Source organism: Sodiomyces alcalophilus, assembly GCF_042370955.1.
Source record: "Sodiomyces alcalophilus JCM 7366 unplaced genomic scaffold ACRALscaffold_11, whole genome shotgun sequence".
In the NCBI taxonomy this organism is placed as follows: Eukaryota; Fungi; Ascomycota; class Sordariomycetes; order Glomerellales; family Plectosphaerellaceae; genus Sodiomyces; species Sodiomyces alcalophilus.
This window is the reverse complement of record NW_027263542.1, coordinates 119,686-145,728: the sequence shown is the minus strand read 5'-3', so window position 1 is coordinate 145,728 and position 26,043 is coordinate 119,686. Positions and strand designations below refer to the sequence as shown.

Below are 26,043 nucleotides of genomic sequence, written 5' to 3'. Positions count from 1 at the left end.
CTACTTAAGGCGACTTATAGGAGCCGAGTATAACTACCCTATCTATAATAAGGAGATATTAGCGATTATAAGTTATATAATATATTAGAGAGCAGAGCTCCTAAGTTATAGTCGCTTTATGATCCTATCCGACTATAAGGCCCTAGAATACTTTATAATAAAAAAAATACTTAATAAGAGATAAAGCCGATAGGCCGGTAAGCTTGCCTAGTTCGACTTTATACTAGAATACTATAAGGGTGCTAATAACTATACCGTTAACGCTCTCTCGCGAAAAGAATAAGATAAACCGAAGGACTTCTCCGATAAACAGGAATAGGCGCGATATATATAATTAATCCCCGAGACCTTAATCCCCCTAAAGATCCGCCTCCTTTACGAATACCTATAAGTATTTAAAGCTAATAACGAATTATAACGGCTATAAGACGCCACGATAAAAGAAGATAACTAGTATCGCTAAGCTATATAAGCCGTATCTAAAGGCGATCGATAGTTTTCCCCCTTATTAGGTCTCCGAGCCTAGATTACCGAATATAGGATCACCTTATAAGGACTATTAATATTCCAAGATCGCCTATAGGTACTAGGAGCCTAAGAAAGGAGCACGTTATAAATACGAGTAATCTAATGTATATACGACTCTACGATTAGAGGTTACCCGGGGCGAGATAATATAATTACTATCGTAATAAGACGCTTCTTCTAGCCGGGAATAAACCGAGATATACGTAGGTTTATATATAACTATAACGTTTATAACTAAAGCCATATATAGCGGAACGCTCGATAAGGACTCTTAAAACTATTCCCGATCCCCGAATAAATAAGGAGCGACCTGTTAATAGACTTTATAACGGATCTACCTCCTACGGGGGAGAAGAAGTATAGATACTTATAGGTTATAACCGATTAACTTATAAAGGCTATTACCCTCGAAGCGATAGACTCTATAAAGGCGGAAGCTTATACCGAACGGTTCCTATATTATCACTTTCGGTTCCACGGTATACCTCGCTTAATCGTAAATAATAAAGGTTCTAATTAGATAAGCCGCTTTTAGCGACACTTCTATAAATTAGCTAAAATCGAATAACGATTAAGCATTATATACCACCCCTAGACCGATAAAGCCACCGAATAAGTGAACTAAGAAGTATAAGCGTAGCTCCGAGCCTTCGTCTACTACGCCTAAGATAATTAGGATAGGTTACTACCCGCCGAACTAGCGTTAAATAACTAAGAGAGCTTTACTACTAAGATAAGCCCGTTCTTCCTTAAACACGTATACTATATCGACCCGATCCAGATCCTTAAGGAACTAAGTAGCGACGCTTAGGAGTTCGTAGTCTATAACCTGCTTCGCCGTCTTTAAGAAGCTATAGAGTTCGCCTAAGCCTTAATAGCGGCCACGCAGCTATAACAGGAAGAGTTAGCGAATAAGCGTTATATCCCCGCTAAACGCCTTTATAAAGGCGACCTTATATAGCTCTCGCTTATAAACTACTCTACCCTAAGACCGTCGCGTAAGTTAAGCTAGCTATACTAGAAGTATAAAGTTACTAAGGTTATTAACCCGTATATTATAAAACTAAACGTGCCTTTGAATATATACCCGAGGTTTTATATAGACCTCCTATAACGTATAAGCGAAGACCCGCTTCCTAGTTAAATCCTATATAACCCCTAACCCGGACTAATTTATAACGGTCTCGAAGAAGATAAATAGATAGTAAAGGAAATCTTATACGCTAGGAATAGGAAGGTAGGCAGAGGCGTAAGGAGAGAGGCGTTAGTAAAGTAGGAAGGATACGCTTAGATATTTTAGGAACTAACAGAGTCCCTATAAGAATTAACCGCCCTAGACCGCTACGAAAAGAAGTATAGCCCGATTAAAGTTAATAATAGACTACGCGAATAGTATAAGAAGAAGAAGAGTTATAGGAAAGATAGTAAGGATTAAGTAAAGGTTAGGATAACGGTAAAGCCGTCTATATTAATTAAGTTAGGGCGGATAAGCCCCGCCCCTAGCTACCGGGTTTAGGTATTAAGATTAATATCGTTACGAGTATCCTTATAACTATTAACGCTTTTAGCGATAATAGGAGACGATATAGACGCCGCGACCTTAGCCTACCTATCCGTTTTCTTTCCCTTAAAGGACTTAATATCCTTTACCTCGACACGAATAACCCCTATAATATTCTCAACCACCTATAAGAACCGGTTAAGCCGGCATAGGCCTTCTACCCCTATAAAGGTAATCGTTACGCTAGGAACGGGCATAATAATAGTAGGAGGCGCCGCGATAGGTATAGGTCCACTTATTATAACGTAGGAGTCCCCGCGGGGGGGGGAGGCGGTGGCTTATACCGATAAGCGAGGCTTACCGGTACCCGAGTCGATAGGCGTTAAGATAGGCTTATCCTCCTATAAAATATTAAAGGTCTTTTTTAAAACCCCGGACGCCTTCTAAAAAGCCGAATAAGCCGTTATAAGCGCCTCCGTCGCCTTAGGGCTATAGAAGGGGTTATTATTAACCACCTTCGCCGCCTTTAGGAGTGCTACCGATAGACTAGTTATCCTAGGCGGAGGAGGAATATACCTATAACCGCCCTTTAAGTAATTATAGCACTTAGGATCGGGTATCCTCGCTCCGGGTCCTAATTAGTCGCGGTAGCGCCGCGTATCCTAGCCGTTTATAATAGCCTTTACGTAAAAGTAATAGAAGACCGAATAGGTCCTTTTAGGAGGATATTTTATTCTATAAGCGCGCTTCGCGGGGCTCTTAACTATTATAGAAGCTTTGCCCGCGGAACGCTTACCCTTAGCCTTAGCGGCTCGGGCTAGCTAGGCGCGGCGGTTTATAGCCGAGGCAGGAGAGGTAATCTCCTTACTAGCCAGGGCGGGAGTAGGTGCCTCCTTACCGGTATTATTATTATTATTATTATTAGCCCCCTATATTATATATATAAGTTAGTAAACATCGCGCGAGGCTTATAGGAAGAACGGGAAACGTACCTTAGGGGCTAGAGATAATCCTAAAAACTTAAATATCTTCTAAAGAGAGAGATAAGGGGTTAGAACAATAAAATGGCGTGCGAAAGGGTGGTAGGCGATAAAAAACGTATTACTAATAATAAAGGATATTATTAAAGAAAAGAAGAAAAAACGGGATAACGGAGGTAACGGTAAAGTTAATATTATTAATAAACGAGTTATATAGTTAGGGAAGGTACGTATATCGGTTCCTTATATAAAAGGAACGATCCTACGACCCGTCTACGAATAATAATAATACCCGTATATAACACGTTAATTAATCGTATAACTATAAAGGCCTACCTCGAGCGCTCTTTAACGAATAGAGAAGTTATTTAGGATTAAAAAGCTACTAGGGGTCGTTATTTAATTAATAAAGAGGCGTTATTCGATTAAATAATAACGCTTTATAAACCTATACCGAAGGTTAGCGACTTACCGAGGGGGGAGGGGGGTAATATTACGGGCTAACCCCGTGGAGATAATCCGGTAAACCACCGGATTTTCCGACTAATTATAGCGTGTTCCTAGTAGGTCGCCGCGATATTATATTTAAGTCGCAGGCACCTATAGAGTTTTCCCCTTTCCTTTTTTTCTCCTTAGCTTTAGATAATTTAATTATTCGGCCTTACTCTATAAACAACTCGTGACTAGCCGCTTATAGTATAGTACGTTCTAGCGAAGGTACTAGTACTTCTAGCCGGATATATAGGTACCTAGGCTTAATAATACCTAGATATATACCTGGTACCTATCTATGGATACCTACCCGGGTTTCGGGGTTTATAGGTTAGAGCCTAGTGTCTTAGAATATTATATTAACCTCTGACCTGGCTCTAGTCAGAGTAAAGTCCTCTGTTCAAGCTCTAACCTACAACCACCATCCCGCGTAGGTATTACAATTACTGTCACCGCCGTTTATATATATACACCCCAACCCCTGTTTAATTATGTGTGGTGTGCTTGCGGATCCAAATAAACCAATGGCATCACGGGAATAAGCGGATAGAGTACAAGTAGGTACACCAAAGGCAGGGCACTTTATATATAAAAACAGGGCTTTAGATATACCAAACCAGGGGGACTAAGTACCCTGCTAGTCCACTTTGTAGCTCCTTAACAACATAACATAATATCGTCCTTGCCCTCGTTTGCCCTTGTCCTTGTTCTCTTTTTGAGACTGCTCGGGGGCCGGATAGTTATTTTGGCTGGTATTTTCGCTGTTCGAATCTAGAGCTGACTAGCGATTAGAATCGGATCCAGGATAGGTATTGATATGATATACAAATACGTTATATACTAAGTATACGTTGCACGTTATACTTGTAGGTCCTGTTAGCGAAGGTACGCTTCTTGAGCCTTTTTGAATTTCCTAAAAGGGTAAACCACGAATATACCTTTAACACAATAAAACAGGGGTTATATGGTACTTCGTACATACAACATGTAGGCGGCTACACATTCACGTTGCATAGTGGAGGGGCGGCAAGTGGGCCGAGGGGCGAGAACGGCAATGGAGATGCCGATCATCCAGAGCTCCCAAGCTGAACTCATATAAAGTTGAGGGGTTTAATTCAAGCAGGGTTGAAGTTCTGAACCAATAAACGTCATAAACGGGACAAGAGTCTGGGCTCGACTCTCGAGTGATCGATTCACGGTATCACATGGAAAACGCCACACGCGGGCGGGCACTAACGGCGTATCCCGCCTTGGCCAAGAGTCCATGTCCCGAGACACCAGACCAGACGGCATTGTCATCTCGGACGAATCCTTAATCACACTACATATGCTGTACGGACACCTCAGACGGGCGGGGAAAACGAAGCCGCATCACTATCACGACTTCGCACGCGGGCAGCCAATGGTCGAGTCTTGGTAGATATTAACAAAATCCCCGGTAAGAAGTGTCTGCTATACTGACGCCTAGCAGCTGTGATTCGTGATCAGCATAGCGTGCATATGTATATGGCTATGTAATGGGATCAATTATTCAAATCAAGAATCCGAACCTGTGCTGGCAAATAGTCCTGGCTAAGTAACACGACTGTCTCAGCCGCATCATGCGTGTCGTACATAACCGGAGGATGTCAGCATATGCCGGAGCCTCATAGGAGGAAAGCACGCGTGCGGAGACCTGTGTGGCCACTGGCAGCATTTCGCCGAAGGAGACTGAGTTGCTGGATCAGACTATTCCTTTCTGACCAAGTCAGCGCTTGATAACATGATTCATGAGTCTTATCACTCATGTCTGCGTGTCTCAGCGTATTACGACAACGTGCACAATTTATGCCACAACAAGACGGGACTAAGTGTGTGACCGAGACAATATTTCCAGATGGGAGGTGATGGACAGCATAGCGAAGTTGAAGCATATATACGACGCAGCATCGAGACATGGAGTCTACATTCGGCAGAGATCTACCCCTTTTTCAAGCTGGACCTGAAACCGCATGCGGGCTCTATTGGGGCCCTCCTTTCGGTGTCCATTGAAGACATACAGTTTACCTCCTATGAAGAGTGGGTCGGACCGTCAGATGCAAAGGACGATTCCATTGGAAACAACATGTATAGTGAACACTGAAGGCTCAAGCTCGGATCATAGGCTTGATCATTGATGTGCCAATTGATGCACGTGTGTTGTGACGACATGGCATGGTCTGCCGCCAGACACTTCTGCATCACCGAAAGCACGAGGATCCCGGCTTCTTCTTCGCTGATTCCTGGATCACAGTCTCAAAAGAGGACAAACCATAGACCGTGCAGCTTTGGCTAAGCCAGGGCGTGCCCAAATTTGAAATCAGAGCTTACATGTATATATAGTCCCCTCGTCTCACCAACTCTTATCCCAGCCTTCTTCCACCTCGACAACTTTATCACTCCAAGTATTCCAGACATACCAAGACAACATTCAACTTACTACACGCTACACTGAAATCATGGCAGAGGACAAGATTGACGCTAAAGGCATCGGCCAGAAGCTGGTGGACCTCACGTCGCTTCTCAAGTCCCCTCCGAGCACCGACTTCGCTGGTCGGTTGCACTACAAAGCCTCTCGATCCAGGCGTGCCATGGAGTTTCGAGACAACAATCTCCTGGACCTGGGAAGCCCATGGCCAGGCTACGACGATAACCCTGGGACTTCTGAGCTGGGCGGCTATTCAGCTTGTGATCGACTCAATTATCTTGCTCAGACAACTGTTGCCCGCGCCCTGAAGCAATTGAACAGCCCGCTGCAGTCCAAGATTGACATGGTACTGTTGCCTTCCTAACACTCAACTGCGTTGTAACTGTCAATGCGTATAAACGGACGTGCTTTGCTGATCAAGTCTCCTATCTTCTCAGACTGTCTGCGACGAGGCCTACACGGAGCAGATGGGCACAATTGCCTACCTGTGCTTTGTAGAGCATGTCAACATGACACTTAGAGAGAGGCCTATCGAGGTCTACGACAAGGACATACTCGGACCGCGCAAGGTAAACAACCTCAGGGATGTGAGGATGCTTACTTGGGTCTACACGTGCGGCTTTGGACACAACGTGGTCGGCGAATACTTAAAAGAGTTGCTCACCCGTGACTACTTCATCGAAAAGATCATCGAAGACGACGCCGGCCATGGGGACAACCTTCGCAGCATGTGCATCTTGTTCCTGGCTGACTTTATGACCGGCGATCCATACACGGCAGAGAATGGAAACTGCTTCGCCTTTAGGCCGTCGTTTGAGATCCTGCAGACGTGGTCCCGCTCCCTTTGGGAACGCAAGGGCAGAGGCAATCTGTCGCAGACCAAGGAGATCATCAAATTCTGCGGCAAAGTCGCCACCGCCGTCCACTACCCTGCAGACATGGCCTCCATCCCGTCGACTTATCAAGTCACCACCGAAGTGTACAAGAGCATTTTGGACCAGGACCAGGGGGGCGATTCTTATGCGGACGAAATACGGGAGGCGCTCAAGCAACTTATCGAGGATGACCTCGATACTTGGAAGTCCATCTACACGGAGCTAAGTGGCGCCTGGTTGGCATCGGCATATCCTCTCTGGAGGGACGCCGTGAAGAAAGCCATGGAGAAGGACGATGAAGCCATCGTTAAGCAGTGGATTACCGACGGTATGTTACGTGATGCTTCGCGTCGCTGGCCGAGTCTCCCACGAGAATCAGACTGACAAGGTCATCATAGGGTACTATTGGGAAGACGAGCTGCCGTACGGAAGCAAGACGATGCTCAGACGCGATGTCGCCCCGAATGGCGCCTATATTACAGCGGGCAGTGCCGTCACCATGGCCGATGGCAGTTTTCGAAACGTCGAAACGCTCAGACAAGGGGACCTGCTTCTGACGTCGGCTACCCAGGCCCAGACGACGAAGATCAGCAGGGAAGTGTTCCCGATGGAGCTTACAGCTGGTCTAATCGGCTTTAGTGAGTCTGACCCTTTTAGCCTCCGTTCTGCTGTTTTACAGTTGGCGGGCCGAAGCAAGTTGAGCGTTTCCAAGTTCTGACCATGGACTACTTGTACTAGATGGCGAAAAGCCCTTCGCTACCCCTGCGCAAGTGTTCTATACGACTAGCGGTCTTCGCGCGGTCAACCCGCATGCCGCCATGATGCAGAATCCATGGGCCAAAATCGGACGCCTGGCTGTTGGCCATATCATGTACCGCCACAAAGAACAGCCGTCGGCTCAGGATGAATACGAGCTGGTAGAAGTCAAGTCAATTGAGAGGACGACCCCGGAGAAGAGGATCGTGTTTGCCCTGGGACTCGACAAGGGCGTACGGTCTCACCACGTCAACAGGTATCTCACGAGCTTGAACGACCCTGAGGTATGTATCTGAGTTGCTTATCGCGGCTCTTAAATGTGTCGATTCATTTGATGTTCCCTTAGTCGGTGTCAGCCGTCAATGCTGACTTGCCCCCTTAGGTTAGGGTCGGCGACGTGTCAGCCCTGCTTGGAAAGTTCTCCCCTGCCGACCAGCTGCGTATCCTGTCCTCGTCTAAAGAGCTGGCCCCTCTCCTGGGGACCTTTGACACGCAGACGATCTGGGAGCGTCTGCAGCTCGAGATTCTGGAGGCAAAGAAGTCAACCAACCCGTGGCTAAACTCAACATACTCGGCCTCGTATAGTAGCCCGGGCGCGCGTAACCGGTCTCCAATTTCACGAAATGGTTCCATCTTGCACCTAGTCCAAGGCTACGATCTGACGGCCGTGGATCAACCCGAAGAACGATCCCGTGCCGGACTCCCACACGTCAAGATGTTGGATGGCAGTCTGCTCCTGGACGGCGAAGTGCAAAGCCGTGCCGCCATCAACGACAAAGACCGCACGGTCAGCTGGACTCGCAAGATTGCTGGCACGGAAATGTACGAGCATGGCCAGATCGAAATTTTCCGGGGCGATGCGGCTGGAGCCGGTTCCCTTTTTCACTCGTCGGAGGCCAACCCCAGAAGTCTCGACCAAGGTCGCATTACCAAGTTTACTGCGGCTGCCACAGACGCTGCGTCGCCAGACGATACCGCAAAGTCGAGCTCCTTCTTCTCTCGATTCGTCTCGTCTCCATCCCAGGCCGCCACGGCCCCCAAACTCAGGCTCGAGGCTCGGTGGGACATGACGATTGATATGAAAGAATGGAAGCAGGGAGAAACGAGGACAGAGCCCCAAGACCCGGCGTCTCTTGGTGTAATCACCACTGGGTTGCTGCCCGTCCCCAAGGACATCAATCTCTTCGGCGCCACAGTCCCCGCCATCGACGAGATCCAAGACGCAATGAACAAGATCCGTCAGGCCGACGGCAAGAAGCCTCTTGAAAGAATGTACACTTATTACATGAGCCGAGTCCGGGGGAAAGATGATGATGGGCAGGACACGGTTGTGGACCGCCGATTCATCAAGCTCAAGGAGGCCACAACGTTGCTCTTCCTTTCAGACCAAGGGCCCGAGTCGACATCACCGTTCAACCTGACATTCAAGAAGAACCTTGGGATCTCTACTACACTGCCCGTCCTGTTTCAGTCGATGTATTTTGATCGAAACACGGAAGGGGATGAGGTGTCCGGCGCTGTCTTCGTTCATGATCCGACGAAGCGCGGGAATAAGGGGTCAAGGTAGGTCATGACGGCATGCCGTGATTCAACTACACATACATATCGAACCGCTTTTGACACATGGAAACTTTAGATATTACGTGCACGGGAAATGGGCGGAACCAACAGCGGCGAAAGCAGACAACGAAGCAAACCGCCTTCGAGTATCCAAGCACTTTGCAAGCATCGCAAGGCCCGGAATCGCCGTCAGCAACGACATGGACTCGCAGCTACAGCCAGCTCCTATCACTGCTATGCTGTCTAGCACGTCGCCCCCAGCGCTTCAGAGACTGTATAGCATGCCGTACAATGCCAGCGACGTAAGATACCGCTCTCTGATATGAGGTATATTTGCTTCCTAATGACGAAGACTGACATCAAATACAGGTCAACAGCCTGCAGCAGCTTATGATCAACGAGGCCATGTTCTACCACATGAAGGATGAGGATCGCAAGAACTTCACTACCCGATCGAGACCTGATCCAAAGGATCTCGGACCTGAGCTCACCACCCAGCTTCCGGATGACATCAGGGAGTGGCTTCAAAACACCTACGCACCGGCCTTTATCACGCGTAGCATTACGCAAATCGAAGAGTTCAAGAAGAAGTTCAAAACTGGAGACACCGAGAAGGTGTGGTACTGGTGGTCGGGTAATGTAAGCACAAGTACTCTTCCCTCGCGTCCAGCCCCTTTATCCCAAAGCAAGCGTAGGGAACCGTCTACTCACGCGCCATCACCTGTCCCAGGGCGAGAAATGCCTCTCAAACTCCAAAGAATTCAACAAGTTGAACAGGCTGGCTGCTGCCCACGCAATGAAGAAATTGCACCCCAAGGAACTCGACCTGGATGTCGCTACTGCACGTCAGTTGGGAGCAGACTTGTTCGCCGCCGTGTCAAGAGATGTGAAGATGAGTCAGATACTGGAAGAAGACGATGTAAGTGTTTACTTCCTACATTGCTTGTAATTTCTCACCGGGATACAAGCTGACAAGGTCCCTTGTAGCGAGGAGATAATATCAACAAGATCGTTGCCATTTTGTACACCCTCCACCCGGAGGAGAAGTATCCGGACAAATGGTTCAAGATCATCACGGACTATGCCATCGCCAACACCATCGAGCTGCCCTTCTTGAAGGACGAAAATGGACAATACGTCCAAGACTACATGGAGGAATCCATGCGCCAGCTGATCACCAAGGTGCTCTCAAACGACCCAAGCTTTACAGGCCCCGTCCGTGACCAGTTGGAGAAGGACCTGAACGAGTTTATGAAGCAAAACAACATCAACCAGAACGATTCGTTGGAGAAGAAAGTCAGCGCCTGTGTGTCACTCATGGCCTCGTTCACGGTAGAGGTGGCACGGCTACTCACCATCACCGGCAACGGACTTGCCAGGGTTTTTGGGGGCAGCAAGCTCTTTTTGCTCGCAGGAAAGCTGGCCGAAAAGGCTGGAAACGCCATGAGCAAGGTTCCCATGGGAACGAAGATCTCGAAAGGCTTAGGTGCATTGTGTGTGGTGAGTACATGGCACCTCCCCTAACTCGATGACATTATTATACTGTGCTCTCAATGCTAATTGACGGCATAACTACTCAGGTTGGCTACTTTGTCGGACAGGTGTTGCCGCTTATTTCGGTCATCAGGGGCTGGGACAAACTGACGCCGGCCCAACGGGTGATCGGTGTCCTGGAGCCTTTGCGGGCGGTGCTCAGTGCTGCAGACAAGGCCTTCGAGGAGTTTAAGTCTTGGAGGTCCTCTAAAACCTCCGAGCAGGTCAAGGCGCAAGATTCAGCCGTCCTGGATGGACAGCTACGTCAAAATATCACTCAACCGCAGGGCGAGGGGCTCTTTGAGCTCGGTGAGAAATTCAACCCAGACGGCGGCGTGAAAGGGGTCATGGCCGAGAAGTTTAAAGAGGGTGGGTTGCCGTCGAATGACGAGCATATCCCGGGCGAAAGCGAGGTCTGGAACGAAGAAAAGGTGAACAAGCCAGACAACTTGCTGCCGAACGAGGAAGAGGCAGCGGGAAAGCTCAGCACCACCAGCAAATGGATCCGTGGACTCAACATCGTCTTAGGCTTCGCGGTCGGGGCCGCAATGACGTACAGCCTGGTGGAGGAATGGGACAAGCTCACCGACGTGGGCAAGGTGATCAACACGCTTTCGGTGATTGTCCAGATCCTGTCCGTGGTGGTCGACGTAGTCGATCTGGCCCTTACCACCGGGCTTATTGCGTCGTCTGTCCTAAGCGTGGCGCTACCCATTGTCGGCGCCGTGCTGGCACTCATCGGCATAGCGCTCATGATTGTGTCCATGTTCGTCAACATGTACACCGCAGAGCCTGCACCGGACCCCGTCGGAGACTTTATCAAAAACGTCGCGGCCGATCTCATCAAGGACTGGGAAGAACCCCCGAGCCCGAAACTCACCTACGACTTCACGACGAAGGGCAGCAAGGACGGGCAAGGTACTATCACGGTCTCGGGCGAGAACAAGAGCAGCGAGGAAGTGCGCGTGGCGTACACGCAAATGTCCATCTACGCGGGACACGGGGAAAAGTGTCTCTTCTCCGACGAGAGCTTCCATCTAAGCACAGACGAAGATGCCGACAAGGGCGGAACGCTGACCGTCTCCCCGCAAGATTCGGTTAGCCCGACGTTATCGCCGAGCCTATTGCGGGAGACGCCGACTAAGTATTGGGTTTACAACCTTTCTCTCAAAGGCAAGCGGGATGAGAAGGAGAACTGGATGGGCAATATCATCCTGGGCAAGGGGAAAAGCATCAGCGCGGCCTGGGCTGGCAAGTTGCAGTCATCGAGTACCATTGAGATTGTGGAGAGCTTCACGAACGGAGACAAAGCTCATAGTGTACTGAAGATTGACCTCTGAGATACCGGCCGAGGGTATCGGTAAGAGCACGGCGATGAGGATGGTGAGGGGGACCAAGGGAGACTCGTAGGGCTAAGGTTTGGTATTATGAATATTGGGGAGTTTCTGTTAGTATTAGAACACGTGTAGTGAAAAGACAGGAATAACTAAACCGAGCTTTTAGTCTTTAGAGCATATGCATTGCCTTAAGTCCTAGCCAGTTTTATAAAGTCGTATCTCTTCTGGATATAAGTGATTAGACCCCTCCCTTACTATATATAGTTTATAGAGTTAATATAAAGATATAAAGCAGTTGCTAGTAATACTATTTCCTTAATTCTAGGCTACTATATATAACTCCTTGCCCCCTATATTCTAAATAGCATAGGTTAGTCTAGTTAATATTAATACCTCTTCTACCTAAAGACTACTAGTTACCGAAACTATTAATCTCTATTATAGAGTTATTCCGATTAGGGTCCTATATTAATAACCGGTAATACCCGCCTAGCTATTCTGCCTGCTTATACCGAGATACTTTTATATATTACGAGATATCTACTTAGTATATATACATTCAATTCAATACGCTTAAATAAGTATCTAGGTACCTAAGGAAGGAGTGCGGCTGGCGTCAGGCGTTGTCAGTACTGCCCAGTGAGAATAACCTTACCCCTATTTTATATACACGGTGTTCTCTCTTCGTCGGGCCCCTGACCATTGACGGTGAAATTTGAATAGCCGCCTTTGAAGACTCAACATGTACCTCGTTTTTTATTTTGTCCACTCGCTCTCAGCAATCTTCTTAACAATCTCTGCTGCATCGTCAAGACGGGCCGCGAACGCCTCTGTCTTCTCCCCGGCTGCACCCGCGACAGCAACCCGGATGCTATTTTCAACGTCAGCATTCGGAAATTACTCCCACAACGAAGATCCAAATCAGGGGAGAAGTGTCAGCGGACAACATACCTGTCATTCCCCGGCGTGATCATGGTCCAAATCGAATTCGGCTCCTGTACGCCATACACAGAGTCCTGAACCTTATTCCCCGACGGCGCATGATTCGCAATCACAAACGGATTCCGCCAGAAGATGTCCCCTTGGAATAGCTTCGCCGTGGGCGCATCTGTAGGCCAGCACACCTTGAGCAGGTCCAGCAGGCGCAGGTGCGTCTGGCCCGTCAGCGTCTTCTGCATGTTGCCGCTCATGGAACGACCCAGACGAAAGAGCGCCGCGCGCTTCTCCGCCAGGGGCACGGACTCGTCGAGGGCCAGGTCGCAGAATGCGGTCACGTCTGAAGTGGCCACTTGCATCACCTCGGGCCGGCCCTTGTGGTAGTGCGCCATGGATACGCCTTCCCAGCAGGGCGTGTTGTAGCCGTAGTGAAGGCGGATGGCGAGCTGGACCGTGGCGTCGAGGGCGGTTTTGACGGGCACGGCGCAGGACATGAGGTGGTCGGTGCCGAAAGCCGTGATCTTGTGGTTCTTGTAGCCGATACTCGACGCGGACTCGATGTACTGCTTTCGCAGCTTGATGATGTGCTCGTCCAGCCCGGGGTCGGATTGGAAGTGGAACTCTTGCAGTTGGACGTCGGGGGCGGCCTGCTCGTGAGCCACCATCAATCCCACCGTGCCTCCATTGGTCCTCGTCGACTCGGGCTGGTGGTTCTGGATAGCCTCGTGGATAAAGTCGCAGGCCCGGCTGGCCGTGATGCCATCGATGGCCCCGTGCTCCATGATGAAGCTAGACTTGCCATTCTCGGCGATCATAAACTGAGTGCACTTGTCCATCCACCGGTTGAAGCCGTCGCTGAGGTACGCCGTCCGGACGTGCTCCTCGTTGGTCTTGGGGCTCCCTTCGTCCAGGCACACTATGAAGGTTGCCTCGTCGATGGCCTTGAAGTACTCGACGTTGCTGGGAGAGATTTCCATAGCCCTGGCACGGTACTATAATGTATATTAGCGACCTGAACAGATATCACCAACAGTCATAGGGTCAGTCCACGGTTTCTTACCTTGGCCCAAGAAGGCCTCCAGTCAGTCGTCAAGATCCCAGTCCAGTAACCCTCATCCTCCACTGCGCGAATAATGGCGGCGAATGTCGCTTTCAAGCTCTCATACGTAGCTTCCTTGAGCGAGACCTTGAAGACGTGGCCTCTCCGCAGAACAATGATATAGTCCTGGCCGTCGTACATCCTCATCTTGTCGCCGTCGACGCCGGGCTCGCGGCAGGCGTTGAAGAGCCAGCGCCACTGCCACGTGCAAGACGACATGCCAAAGTACCAGTAGGGCTCAACCTCGTTGGCGACAAGCTTTTTCTGGAAGTCGAAGGCGGCCAGGGTGACGACTGCCGCCCGCTCAATCTGGGTGTGCGGGATAGGGCTCTCAAAGTGCGTGCCCATCACGTTGGAGAATGGAGCGACGGGGTGCGGGCGCTTGAGGTAGACCGAGTCGGAAATCAGATCGTACATCCAACTGTCCATGGAGCTGTCATTGTAAAGCTTGAACAGGTGGGCATAGGCCTTCCGCGCTGGACCATCGGGCTGCCGAAGCTCGTCCACGGCATCGGCCAGCACTTCGAGCTCCTGCGGAGTGCAGAAGTGCCCGGTGTTGTCCATGAAGTAATCCAGGGCCTCATCGAGGCCGACGAGAGGGTAGCGAGGGAGGATTCTGGAGTTCTTGCAGCATTCCCATCCGTGAGAAGCAAGTGCGACATCCGTATCGGCCTGGTCGACTTGAGGAGCCACCTCTCCATCTTCAGGGATAGATTCTTCGGCGGGTCGACCGCGAATCTCGTCGCTGATGCACCGCGAACGCGAGGCTAGCAGTTTGGCGAGAGCCCGGATGCTAAGAGCGCCAGCAAGTTCAGAGGCTTGAAGGGGCGCCTGGAAGGTTCGAACCATCCAGTTCTTCAACTCGATGGAGACCAGCGAGTCAAGTGCCAGATGGGCAACGGGGATGTCGGTGGGGATGTCGCTATCCAGGAAAATACTAAACTTGGATGCCGTCGCGTTAAGAATCACAGCTTCGGCCTCTTCGATGGTCTTGGCCTCGCGCAGCAGCTTCGTCGGGTCGACCTGGTTCTGGCCGCTCTCGGACTCCTTGACCTCTTCCTCTTCGCCGTATCTCACGGCTGAGGTTGGGAGGAGAGAGAACACGGGGTTGCTAAAGGTGTACGTGTCAAGTGAAACGGAGGCAATGGACTCACGGTCGAAGCCCAGGATCGAGTGCGTGAAGCCGTCCTCGGCGGCCCTGGGGCTTATAGCGTACTCGAGAGCAATATAAAGCTCCTCGAAGCTCATAACAATAGTGCTTCGGCGCCACACGTCTTTGCTCTTAGCCGAAAGTCGGTCGATGGCCCCGGTGCCCTCGATGGCTCCAAGATCCAATGAGACGTAGCGTGTCCTGTTGCCGTCTTTGGCGTTATGAGCGAGGGCAAAGGCATCCTGGAATGTGTTTCCGGCCGAGTAGTTGGCCTGACCTGCAATTCCCAAGATTCCGGCAGTGGAGGACAGGAGGATGAAAAAGTTCAGGTCAGGCGAAGTGAACGCGTCGTGTACGTTGAGGGTGCCATGGACCTTTGGCTTGACAGCCGTGTTATATTGATCAAGTGTCATGTTTTCCAGGGCGTGGTCGCTGAGAACCATACCTCCATACACGACACCCCTGACCGGGGGTAGGCCAGCAGATGCGCACTCCACGGCAGCCCTCTTAGTGCTCTCCTTATCGGTGACATCGCACTGGATCATGTGGACAGAGCCGCCTAGCCCCTTAATCTCCTCAAGCCAGGGCTGGAGGATATCGTCCCCGGGGATGCTTCGAGACAGGGTGACAATATGCGTGGCTCCTCGCGATACGAGCAGTCGGCCAATCCTCTTCCCGAGGTCGCCCAGACCACCGACGACAACATAGGTACCCTGGCCCTCGAGAGACAGCTGCTTCGCCGGGGGAGGCGTTGCCTTGACCATCGTGCTCTCGTCTGCGACGACGACTAGCTTGCCGACGTGTCTCCGCTGTGCGATGAGACGGAACGCATCCGAGATGTCGCCCATTGGGAAAGTCTGGACTGGTGTGACAGGCCGGAAGATTCCCTTTTCGAACCAGGAAAAGACCTCGCGAAGGCCGTCGTGCGTCATCTCGACCTTGGCCTTGGTCATCAGCGCCAAGTCCACGGGGACGAACGACACGCACTTGTCAAAGGGCGACATGCTGATGGTCTTGCGCTTGTACATATCGGCTTTTCCAATCTCCACGAACGTCCCGAAAGCTGCAACGCTCTCCCAACTAGCATCGAGCAGCTCGCCGGAGAGCGAGTTGAGAACAACGTCCACGCCCCTGCCGCCCGTCAGCCGCAGCACGCCGTCCTTGAAGGTAGTGGACCGTGTCGAGAAGATATGCGATTCGGGAACGCCGTAGGCGCTTATGACCAAGTCTTTTTTGTGCTGGCTCCCAACCGTCACGAAGATTTCGGCTCCGACGTGCTGGGCGAGCATGATGGCCGCCTGGCCAACACCTCCTGAGCCCGCGTGGATGAGGATGCTCTGCCCCTTGCGGAGTTTCGCAACCTGGTCGAGACACCACCAGGTGGTGTAGAAGATGCCGATGACGGAGGCGCCGTCAGACCAGCTCATGCCCTGGGGTAGGACGTGAGCGTGGTAGCCGTTGACTCTGGGGTGGCTGGCGAATGGTTCAGCATGCATACAAGCGACACGATCGCCCACCTTATACAGCTTGTGCATGTTGTCGCCGACGGCTGTGACAACACCGACAGCCTCGCCGGCCATGACGACGTCGGGGGCCATCTGACCCATGGCCACGAACACGTCCTTGAAGTTAATGCCGTAGGCCCGAGCCTCGACCTGGATTTCGTCTGGGCCGAGCGCTGTCTTGGGCACCGGGTCGTCGACGAAGCGCAGGCTGTTAAGCAGACCCGGTGTCTCGGCTTCGAGCTTCAGGGGCCGGTCAGGACTGCGGTACGGCTGCAGGCTTGTCGTCCCGTCGGTTCGTCTGCTGTCAACCCATTCGTTGAACCTAACGTCTGACCGGATGCGAGGGATGAGAACCTGGCCGTGGGATATAGCCAGTTCGTTCTCATCCTCGGGACCCCAGAAGTTGCCGTTTACTAAGTCGGCGACAACCTTGGAAAGGGGCTCTAGGTTCGTGTCGGTAGCGGACAATGCCTCACGAATATCCAGGTTAACAAGGTTGATCGAATCGTTCTCGCGACGGGCGGTCCTGGAGAAACCGTGGACCATGGCTTGCAGTGCCTGCATATCGGCTGTGTCATTCTCTCGGAAGCTGACCCAGAAAACGCTGGCCTCCTGGGTGACAAGCCTCTGGAGGGTCTTGAACTCGGCCGAGGAGGGTTCCTTCAGGAGGGCGTCTTCGGCGACGTCAAGCAAGACATACTTGGCGCCATTCCCAATCTTTAGCGTCTCGAAATTCGAGGCTTGCGCTTGGATATTGACCCCAGCCAAGGCCTGATGAAGTTGCTTGGAGAGAGCAATGGCTATGGGGTTTTGCTTGCCGCAAACAATCTTTGAAATATCAGTTAGTGGTTCACAGGGGCTTAGCCTCCTAGGCTATAATAAAAGGAAAGAAGATGCTTACTTGAACCTGGTGACCGCTGGCTCCGTTGATATGACGATCTTCAGCCCTCGCGACAATCATAGTAGTTAGGGCAGTGTCGCCCTGATGGTCAGGGGTAGCTATCTCGACACCGCCAAAGCCTTGGCGGCGGAGACATTCGTCCCAGCCAGAAACTGGAAGGAGCGGCGAGTCCTCGCGGCCGTCTTCAGACATCCACCAACCCGGCAGGGTCCCGAAAATGGTGTTGATTGTGGTGGTGAGACGCGTGACCTCGATGAGGATAAGGCGGCCGCCGGGCTTCAACAGCTTGCGGGCATTCGCCAGACTAGCATCCAGCGAAGGAGTGGCGTGGATGACGTTGGAGGCAACGATGAGGTCAAACTTACCCTCAAGGCCTGCAAATCCAGGCTGTTCCAGGGGATCTTTCGAGATGTCCAATGTTTTAAAGTCCATGCGGTCTTCCCAACGGCGGAACCGCTCGCGTGCTTTTTCGACGAAGGCCATGGAGATATCCGTGTAACAGTACCTGTCGAGCAGGAGACCGTCCACGGGGTTGTCCAAAGCTTGCAGCAACGACGCGGTGGCCGCGCCGGTTCCAGCCCCGATCTCGAGGATGTTCATCCGTGGCTGCCTGAAAGCGAGCATCTTGGCGTATTCGGCCATCTGCAAGTAGCTGGACTTGACGAGCGCCTCGGTGTAGATCCGGGTCAGCAAGTTGTCTTGAAGCATGACAGACAGGGCCTCGACCTTGCCAGTCAGGATATCTAGAAGGTTCGTTCCAACGCGGTCCAACATCTCCCCCTGAGCACCGGTCGTGGAGGATGACTGTTTCAGGAGGGCTTGTTCTTGGTCAGCATCAAGCTCGCCGCCCAGGATGCTCTTGATGTTATCCTCGGTGCAGAAACGGCGCATCCAGTCGAGGAGCCGCTCGAAGTGGGGAGCGCTGGGTTCCCGGCCTTCTATCTGGCGCAGGGTGTCGCGCAGGAGGATCACGGCGGCCTTGTCGTTTAACTGGATGGCCTCCGATGCGCTAACGCCGTCTCTGTAGCCAACGGCAAAGAGCTCGGCGTCCTCCATAAGCCCATGGAACGTCTTGTCACTCAAATGGTTGACATCTGGTTGCCACTCCATTCGGTAGGTCATGCGGCGCTGATACGGAAGCAGTGCGTCCTCTCCTTGGGCCTCGCCGATGGCCATCAGCTCCCACCTGTGCACGGAAATAACGGGTTGGATGCTTTCCCCCGAGCCCTGGTACACGAAGGTGTCGCCAGACACCAGTTGGTTGCCTTGGGGTTTCATGGACGCGGCGACCAGGAGACTGTCTCCGGTTTGACTCGAGATGTTTGTGGAGATGGAGAGCTCCCCGATGAACGTCGGCATGACTGGCGAGTTCCTGCACCGCTTCTTGAATAAGACAGCTGCCACGTGGTTGATCGCATCCATAGTCGCGGGATGGATGGTGTGAGGACGCATAAAGTTGGCCGGCATCGAGCGAGCGACGTCGGGGATGGTGACCATTGCATGGGCGCTGCGGGGGCCAAGATGCATGGCCGTGACGGCGCGGAATGTCGGGCCAAACACGTTGCCCGAAGCAGCGAGGTCCTCGTAGACTTCCTCTATATCAAGCTCGGTTGTCGAGAGCGCCTTTGTGTCGTTCAGAAAGCCCAGGAGTTTGGTCTTGGTTGCCTCATGTTCTCTGTCAGCGTCGAACTCGCCGCCACCAGTCGGCTCCAGCTCGACGCCAATGGCGCCAGTGCAATGTTCGAGCCAACTGCCCTCGGTGGCATTATAGGAGGTGATGCGGAAGTTTCTCCAAGGTGCGTTGCTGTTACCCCCCGAGGCAGTATCAGAGACGAGAGACACCTGCAACTCAACATCCTGGCTGTCGCCGTCAGACCTAGCCCCAGGAATGACGAGAGATTTGGAGAAGGTGATGTTGCGGAGGAGGAAGCGTTTGATGGCAGCCGAGCTCTTTCCCTGCATCTGGACAAACTGGGTCATGGCCTCGATGGCCATGCAGAGGTAGCTGCTTCCGGGGAGAATGACGAATCCGTCCACAACGTGGTCCTGCAGCCAGGGCAAGGGATCTATGCCGACATGGTACCGCCATCTCGGGCTCTGGGCGTCCCCGACCACGTCGAGTAAGCCGATAAGGTCATGGTAAGGGAACTGGCGCAGCCGGTGGGACTTGCTGAGACGAGACTCATGCCAGTAGGTAGTGCTGTGGTCCCAGGGGTATTTTGGCAGATCCTGGAGAACACGGGGCTTGGGGTGAACCGACGGGCTGGCTGTCGGAGACAAGACCGAAGCCGGATCAAAAGCGTAGCCGAGCTTATGAAGTTCCCCAACCGACTCGAGCGTGGTCTGGAGCGCATTCTTCTTCCTGACTAGCACTGAGGTGTACGTGTAGGAGAAAGAGCCCTGAAGGTTATTGAAGATCTGCCTCGCCGGGCCCAGGAGTGCAGAGTGAGGGCCGATCTCGACGAAGACCTTGGCGGCTGAGGAATTCTCAGACCTCATGGCAGTCGCGACCGCTGCCAAGGCCCTCTCGAACTGGACGGGAGATACCGCGTTCTGCGTCCAATAAGAAGGGCCGAACTCAGACAATTTCGCTTCGCCGGATACGGTGGAAAAGAAGGTAGTATCGGGCCGAGGAACCGAATGCTCGATGTCTTTGAGCGACAACATGTAATCGTCGGCCACTGTCATCATATGGTGCGAATGGTACGCCGTGTCGACCTGCAGCTTGCGGTTGAAGATGGACAAGCTCTCGAGAGTGTCGCGAAGCTCATCGATGGCGGCTTCATCGCCTGAGATGGTAGTGCTCTCAGGGCTGTTGATGCACGCCACGGTCAGGCGGCCACTCTTCACGCGCTCGACGTGAGGCGCGACTTTGTCTTCACCCAGGCCAACAGCAAGCATAGCACCAGGGCATGCATTGGTCTTCTTAGCCAGAGAGGAGCAGATACCTCGGAGATAAGATCTGGAAGCTGCTATCAGCATCTCTTTCAAAGAGTGATGTGACGTCTGGGAAAAGGGGTTCAATTGTTTCACTCACATCTTGAGTGCAGCCTCATGTGTCAAAGCTCCGGATGCGTATCCAGCCCCAATCTCTCCAGAGCTGTGCCCGCAAACTGCCTGCGGCCTAATGCCAGCGTCAAAGAGCATATCAACAAGTGCAATCTGGAGTGCTGTGGTCGCAGGCTGCGCGAGTTCGCTGACGCTCAACTTGGAGCCTGCCTCGTCCCGGGACAGCTCGCCGAGGAGATTCCACTCCGAGCCCCAGGCCTTGAGGAACTCGGTCGACTTGATAATAGAATCTCGAAACTTGGCCGATGCTGTGAGCAGCTCGCGGCCCATGGCGTACCATTGAGCGCCCTGGCCGGTGAAAACAAAGGTCACCTGGACGTTGGAGGGCTCCCTGCTCCTCGTGACGTCGACACGGCCAAGTTTCTCAATAAGCTCCGCCGCATCTGATGCAACAATAACAGCTCGGTGGGTATGGTGGGTACGACGAGAGAGGAGAGTGAAAGACAAGTCGCGGATCTGAGTGGTATCCGGCTGCACTGCGGTAACCCAAGCCTTCAGATTCTCAGCTCCCTTGCGAAGGGACTCCCCCGAGGCGGCCGATAGGACGAATAATCTAGGTTGAGTGGCCTCAGGACTCGGGCCGCCAGAGACTTTGCCGGCACCATTCTGGACCGGTTTGGGTTCGGGATGTCCGTTTGTGATTCCATAATGTCCATTAACGGCCTGATTAATAGTGATATTAGGCTCTGGTGCCGCCTCTAGGATGAGATGGGCGTTGGTCCCGCCGTATCCGAATCCATTGACAGATACTCGTACAGGGCCATGGTGGTCGTGGGGAACCAGATCAGTTGTCTCCAGGGGCACCTTGATCGGTCGGTGGCCCAGTTCCAAAGCCGGCTTCGGTGTTTGGAGGTCCAAAACCCCAGGGACTTGGCCGTTCTTGAGCGTGAGGATGGCCTTCAAGAGTCCGGCAAGACCGCTGGTCGATTCGAGATGGCCAATGTTCGCTTTGACGGAACCAACGAGAATATCCCTCTCTCGTTCTTTGCCGTGGCAGAAGACTTGGTAAATGGACGACATTTCTGCCGCATCGCCCACTTGTGTGCCCTAAAATAAACGGACATGGAGTTAATTTAGTATTCGTGAGATTGATCTCGAGAGTTCGTGCACTCACCGTTCCATGGGCTTCGACATAGACGGTCTTTGCCGGATCAAGCCCTGCCTCTTCGTAGACGGACTTAGCCAGGGCCGCTTGGGCGTCGGCATTCGGAAGCTGGATGCCCTGCGTTTTGCCGTCTTGGTTGACCCCGGAGTGGACAATGACTGCCTGGATAGGGTCGTTATCCTTAATAGCTTCATCCAGTCGCTTCAGCACGACGGCAGCAGTGCCCTCACCACGGGCGTATCCATCGCCCCGGTCATCGAAGACATAGCACTTTCCGTCGGGATTCATCATTCTATGTCAAGTTAGAGAAGGGTTTCGAGTAAAAACATATCTCAAAACTGCGAGGAACTGCATGTGCTTACCCAATTTGGTTCATGCTAAGAGTTTGGTCAGGGTGCAGTATCAGCTGTGAGCCTCCGACGATGGCCAAGTCCGACTCGCCGGTACGAATGCTCTGGCATGCTTGGTGCAGAGCGACCAGACTGCCCGACTGTTTGTCCATTCTATCGTCAGCCAACCTTAACTGCCACGACCTGGATGTCACAGAATCTTCTCGGTACGTACACAGCCAGTGTCTATCGTCAAAGAGGGACCTTTGAGGTCCAAAAGATAAGAGATCCTGTTAGAGAGAATAGCGTCCCCCTTTCCGGTGACGTGCAGACGGTGAAGCTGGGGAAGATCCTTATAGGCCATCCTATCATAGTCGCGAGGAAACTCGGCGACATACACGGCTGTCTTGGACCCTTTCAGGCTATTCAGGGGTATGCCCGCGTTCTCAAGGGCTTCGTACGTAGACTCCAGGAGAAGGCGCTGTTGGGGATCCATGCCGTTAGCCTCCCGAGGAGGAATGGACCAGAACCGTGCATCAAAGGCCGCAATGTCCTGGTCGAGGAAGAATCCGGAGCGGAAGACAAGAGACTCCTTTGCTCGGGTGTCGGGGTGATAGAAGGCATCAGCGTTCCAGCGGTCGGGGGGCACTGGGCCCCAGGCGCTTCGGCCTTTAGACAACATATCCCAGAGCTCCTCTGGGCTGTTAGCGCCACCGGGCAGGCGACAGCTCATGCCAATAACGGCGATAGGGGTTGGGGAAGACATTATGACTGGGAAACTATCAAGGGTTTAGTCGTATATATAAGGTAGTCAGTCGTCCTTGAGTGAGATCTGATCGAGAGACAGTTCTGGGTGCGCACTGCGGAGGGATATATAAGCAAAAAACAATACAACGATTGCTAGATACTATTACTCCCCTCGCCTAGCTTATTACCTGCCGCTTACCTGGATCTCTTGCTATACACCACCAAGCTTGGTTTTATCCATGCATCTTTGGACGTTGGACCCTAAGTGTGCTCGTTCTGGAGCAAAAAACCTCGTGACACTAACATAGGGCCCGGGTTTCGGACCGCTCATTAGTAGCCCAAAGAGGATATTGCGAGCACGAGTCTATGGGTGTCGTTGCTTACTGCTACGCGGACCATCTCGAGAACGGATGGTTTCGGTTCATAGCTTATGCCTCGCCACCAGTGACCGACGTTCAAAGCTATCTTAAAGGCTCGGTGCATACATCCAGACAAGCTGTGCCGCAACTATGGTGGTTAGTCCTGTGCCGCGAAGGAGCATAATAGGGGGCCATGTCGCTATGTAGCACATTGTGTAACAATATAACCCGTGGCCGACTATGGACTAAACATATCCGCTGGCTTGTTGGCGAGAAAATAAGATTGAATCTAGATAACCAGGATCTCGAATAGCAGGCCATTAGAGGAACCTGTCCCTATATAGCGGGGTTTGATCCCGGATTCCCGGGTTGACGCTTTGTCGGCCCTGAAATATGTCCCCGGGGAAAGGGGCTGGGGCTACGCCGCACGCGTGCGGCGCGGTCTAACTGCAACCAATCACACTTAACCCTTAAGGACAGGAACGCAGCATCGGCGGTCCGTTAGAAATTTTAGGGTTTTTTAACGTGCTATATGCGAATGGGCGTCGTCTCTTGGTTTTCCTAGCAGCAGAGCAGCTCCTGGATTTCCTCCAGGTCGCTAAACAATATAGACTCGGACGAGACTACACCAATTCAAGCACCAGACTTCAATTCGGGTCAGATTTAAGCTTACCGGGCATAAGAACCTCCGAAGTCTCATCCATCGGCCTCTTAGCATGGCCGAACCAGTCATACCAGCAACCATACGGGAGCAGCTAACAGGATGGCGACTCTACGTTTTGCTCCTTGCCCTGGGCATCGCCAACACCATGATGGCACTTGATGCCAGTGTTATGGGTACGAAGTTCCCGAGATCATTCCTGTGTCCATCTGCGCTGACTGGAATTTCGCTTCTAGCGCCTGCGCTCCCAGCCATCACAACCGAGTTCCGCACCGTCGACGACATCGGCTGGTATAGCAGCGTCTACCTGCTGGTCCAGATGAGCTGCCAGCCCGTTTTTGGAAGGCTGTTGCAATTCTACGAGCCGAAGATGTTCTACTTAGTTTCCTTGGTAATTTTCCTGGTCGGTTCCATCGTCTGTGCCACAAGCCCGTCGTCTATTGCCCTGGTTCTCGGGCGCGCCGTCGCCGGGTCGGGGGGCGCCGGCATTATATGCGGTTCCCTGGCCATCTTCGGCGACACAGCACCAATGCGAGAACGGCCCCGTGGTCTAGCCGTGATATCTGCCTTGCAGTCAGTGGCCTATCTGGCCGGTCCGATATTGAGCGGCGTTTTGACCGATTCATGGCTGACATGGCGATTTAACTTCTGGATAAACTTACGTTAGTTTTGTCAATGTCGAAAGGACGATAACACAAAGGCAGTTCAGCTAACATTTGACTTATAGCTATTGGCTTTGTGTCATTCATTGCAGTGTTCCTCGTTGTGAAGCGATACCCTAGTCCTAGGGCCGATGTTCCCTTAATTCAGAAGATCTGGGGAACCGACCCCGGAGGCGCTATCATTCTCACGGGCAGTTTCGTGTGCCTCTTCCTCGCGCTACAGTGGGGAGGCAATGTGCTGCCATTCTCATCGCCGCAAGTATGGGGGTGCTTCCTGGGATTCGGCCTGCTCGCCATCTCTTTCGCAGCATGGGAGACTTGGAGGAAAGATGAGTGAGCATACCCATTAATTCCTGTGGACGTTGAATTTCCCCAAACCCGTGGACTGATGATTACTATATTCAGGGCCATTATCCCGCTTCGCATTCTTAAACAACGAACGGTCGCTGTGTGCTGCATCTTCTCCATCTTATACGGCATCGCGAGCATCACCTACTCTATGCTGTTGCCGACATACTTCCAGACGGTCCATGGCGCGACTGCCACCATGTCCGGGATCTACTATATGCCAATGACGATTGTGAGCGTCGTAGGCATCGTTATCACCGGCTTCTCGATCACTGCCTGGGGCCATTACGTTCCCTTTATATGGATAGGACCACTTATCTTCCTCGCCGGAAGTGTCCTGTTCCATCTACTGGAGCCGTCCAGCACGACTGCACAGTACCTAGGATATCAAGTACTGACCGGTCTAGGATTTGGCCTATGCATTCATGTATCATTGGTCGCAGTGCAAGTAGTGAGCTTGCCAGAAGACATGCCCACGGCTTGTGTGACAGAGATGCTGTGTGGACAGATCGGGGGCGCTGTTGGGGCAAGCATTGCGCAGAATCTCTTTCTCGGCACGCTAAGAGACGAGCTGAGGGAGATCGTGGGGCCTAAGGAAGCTGTTGCCTTTGCTAATAGTGGGCTGAAGCGTATGGTCGAGAGTATGAAGACACTCGAGGTCGGCCTTCGGGAGCAGTTCCGCCAGGCCTTGAACGACTCTGTCACGACTGCTTTCATTGTACCCATTGCAGTAACAGTTCTAGCAGAGGTTGTAAGTTGGTTCATCGAGTGGCGGAAAATTGATGTCTCTAAGCCAGAGGGCCTAGACACTGGGTCTGGCTTACCTCTAGACAAGGGTAATATAGAGGCGTCTAGGGAACCAGGCAATTTAAAGACCCGGATATAGCGTTATAACTAGAGCCTAGACCTAAGAAAAGTATAAGATAAAGAATACTATTTAGATATTCCGATTATAGTTCTAATATAAAGCAAACTTTTTTAATTTTAGAATACTAATAAAGAAAGGCGAAGCCGTCACTATGCAGAACGGCTCCGCTAGGGCCAAAACAAATAACCAACCAATAGGCTAGCCGAAGGGAGGGTTAGGCTCGTCACGGGTCCGTATCTAGAGCTAAAGGGTCCCGAGGAGACGGTCGCCGGGACTCTAAAAGGATCGGCAGTGGT

The 26,043-nt window shown here is 52.0% G+C and overlaps 3 protein-coding genes across 3 annotated transcripts; 2 read left to right on the top strand and 1 right to left on the bottom strand.

Annotated features, from left to right (window-relative positions):
• Positions 1–5,978: 5,978 nt before the first annotated feature.
• Positions 5,979–12,011, top strand: ACRALDRAFT_1073126 (uncharacterized protein; the record flags this gene model as incomplete). Its single annotated transcript, XM_071018068.1, has 10 exons — positions 5,979–6,293; positions 6,385–7,150; positions 7,221–7,460; positions 7,561–7,862; positions 7,961–9,141; positions 9,215–9,440; positions 9,508–9,777; positions 9,809–10,057; positions 10,126–10,638; positions 10,740–12,011. The coding sequence occupies 10 exons, from the start codon at positions 5,979–5,981 to the stop codon at positions 12,009–12,011; spliced, it is 5,334 nt and encodes a 1,777-aa protein (XP_070870836.1).
• A 578-nt stretch (positions 12,012–12,589) lies between these two features.
• On the bottom strand, positions 12,590–22,868 carry ACRALDRAFT_1053174 (uncharacterized protein; the record flags this gene model as incomplete). Its single annotated transcript, XM_071015766.1, has 9 exons — positions 12,590–12,879; positions 12,960–13,936; positions 14,005–14,146; positions 14,183–17,481; positions 17,600–20,561; positions 20,637–21,715; positions 21,783–22,065; positions 22,136–22,263; positions 22,338–22,868. 9 exons carry the CDS (start codon positions 22,866–22,868, stop codon positions 12,765–12,767), a joined length of 9,516 nt encoding a protein of 3,171 aa, XP_070870835.1. The 3' UTR covers positions 12,590–12,764.
• Positions 22,869–23,924: 1,056 nt separating this feature from the next.
• On the top strand, positions 23,925–25,630 carry ACRALDRAFT_1073124 (uncharacterized protein; the record flags this gene model as incomplete). Its single annotated transcript, XM_071018067.1, has 4 exons — positions 23,925–24,045; positions 24,106–24,531; positions 24,597–24,864; positions 24,937–25,630. Coding segments are annotated over 4 exons (1,509 nt in total), but the record flags the coding sequence as incomplete, so codon positions are not given.
• Positions 25,631–26,043: the final 413 nt, after the last annotated feature.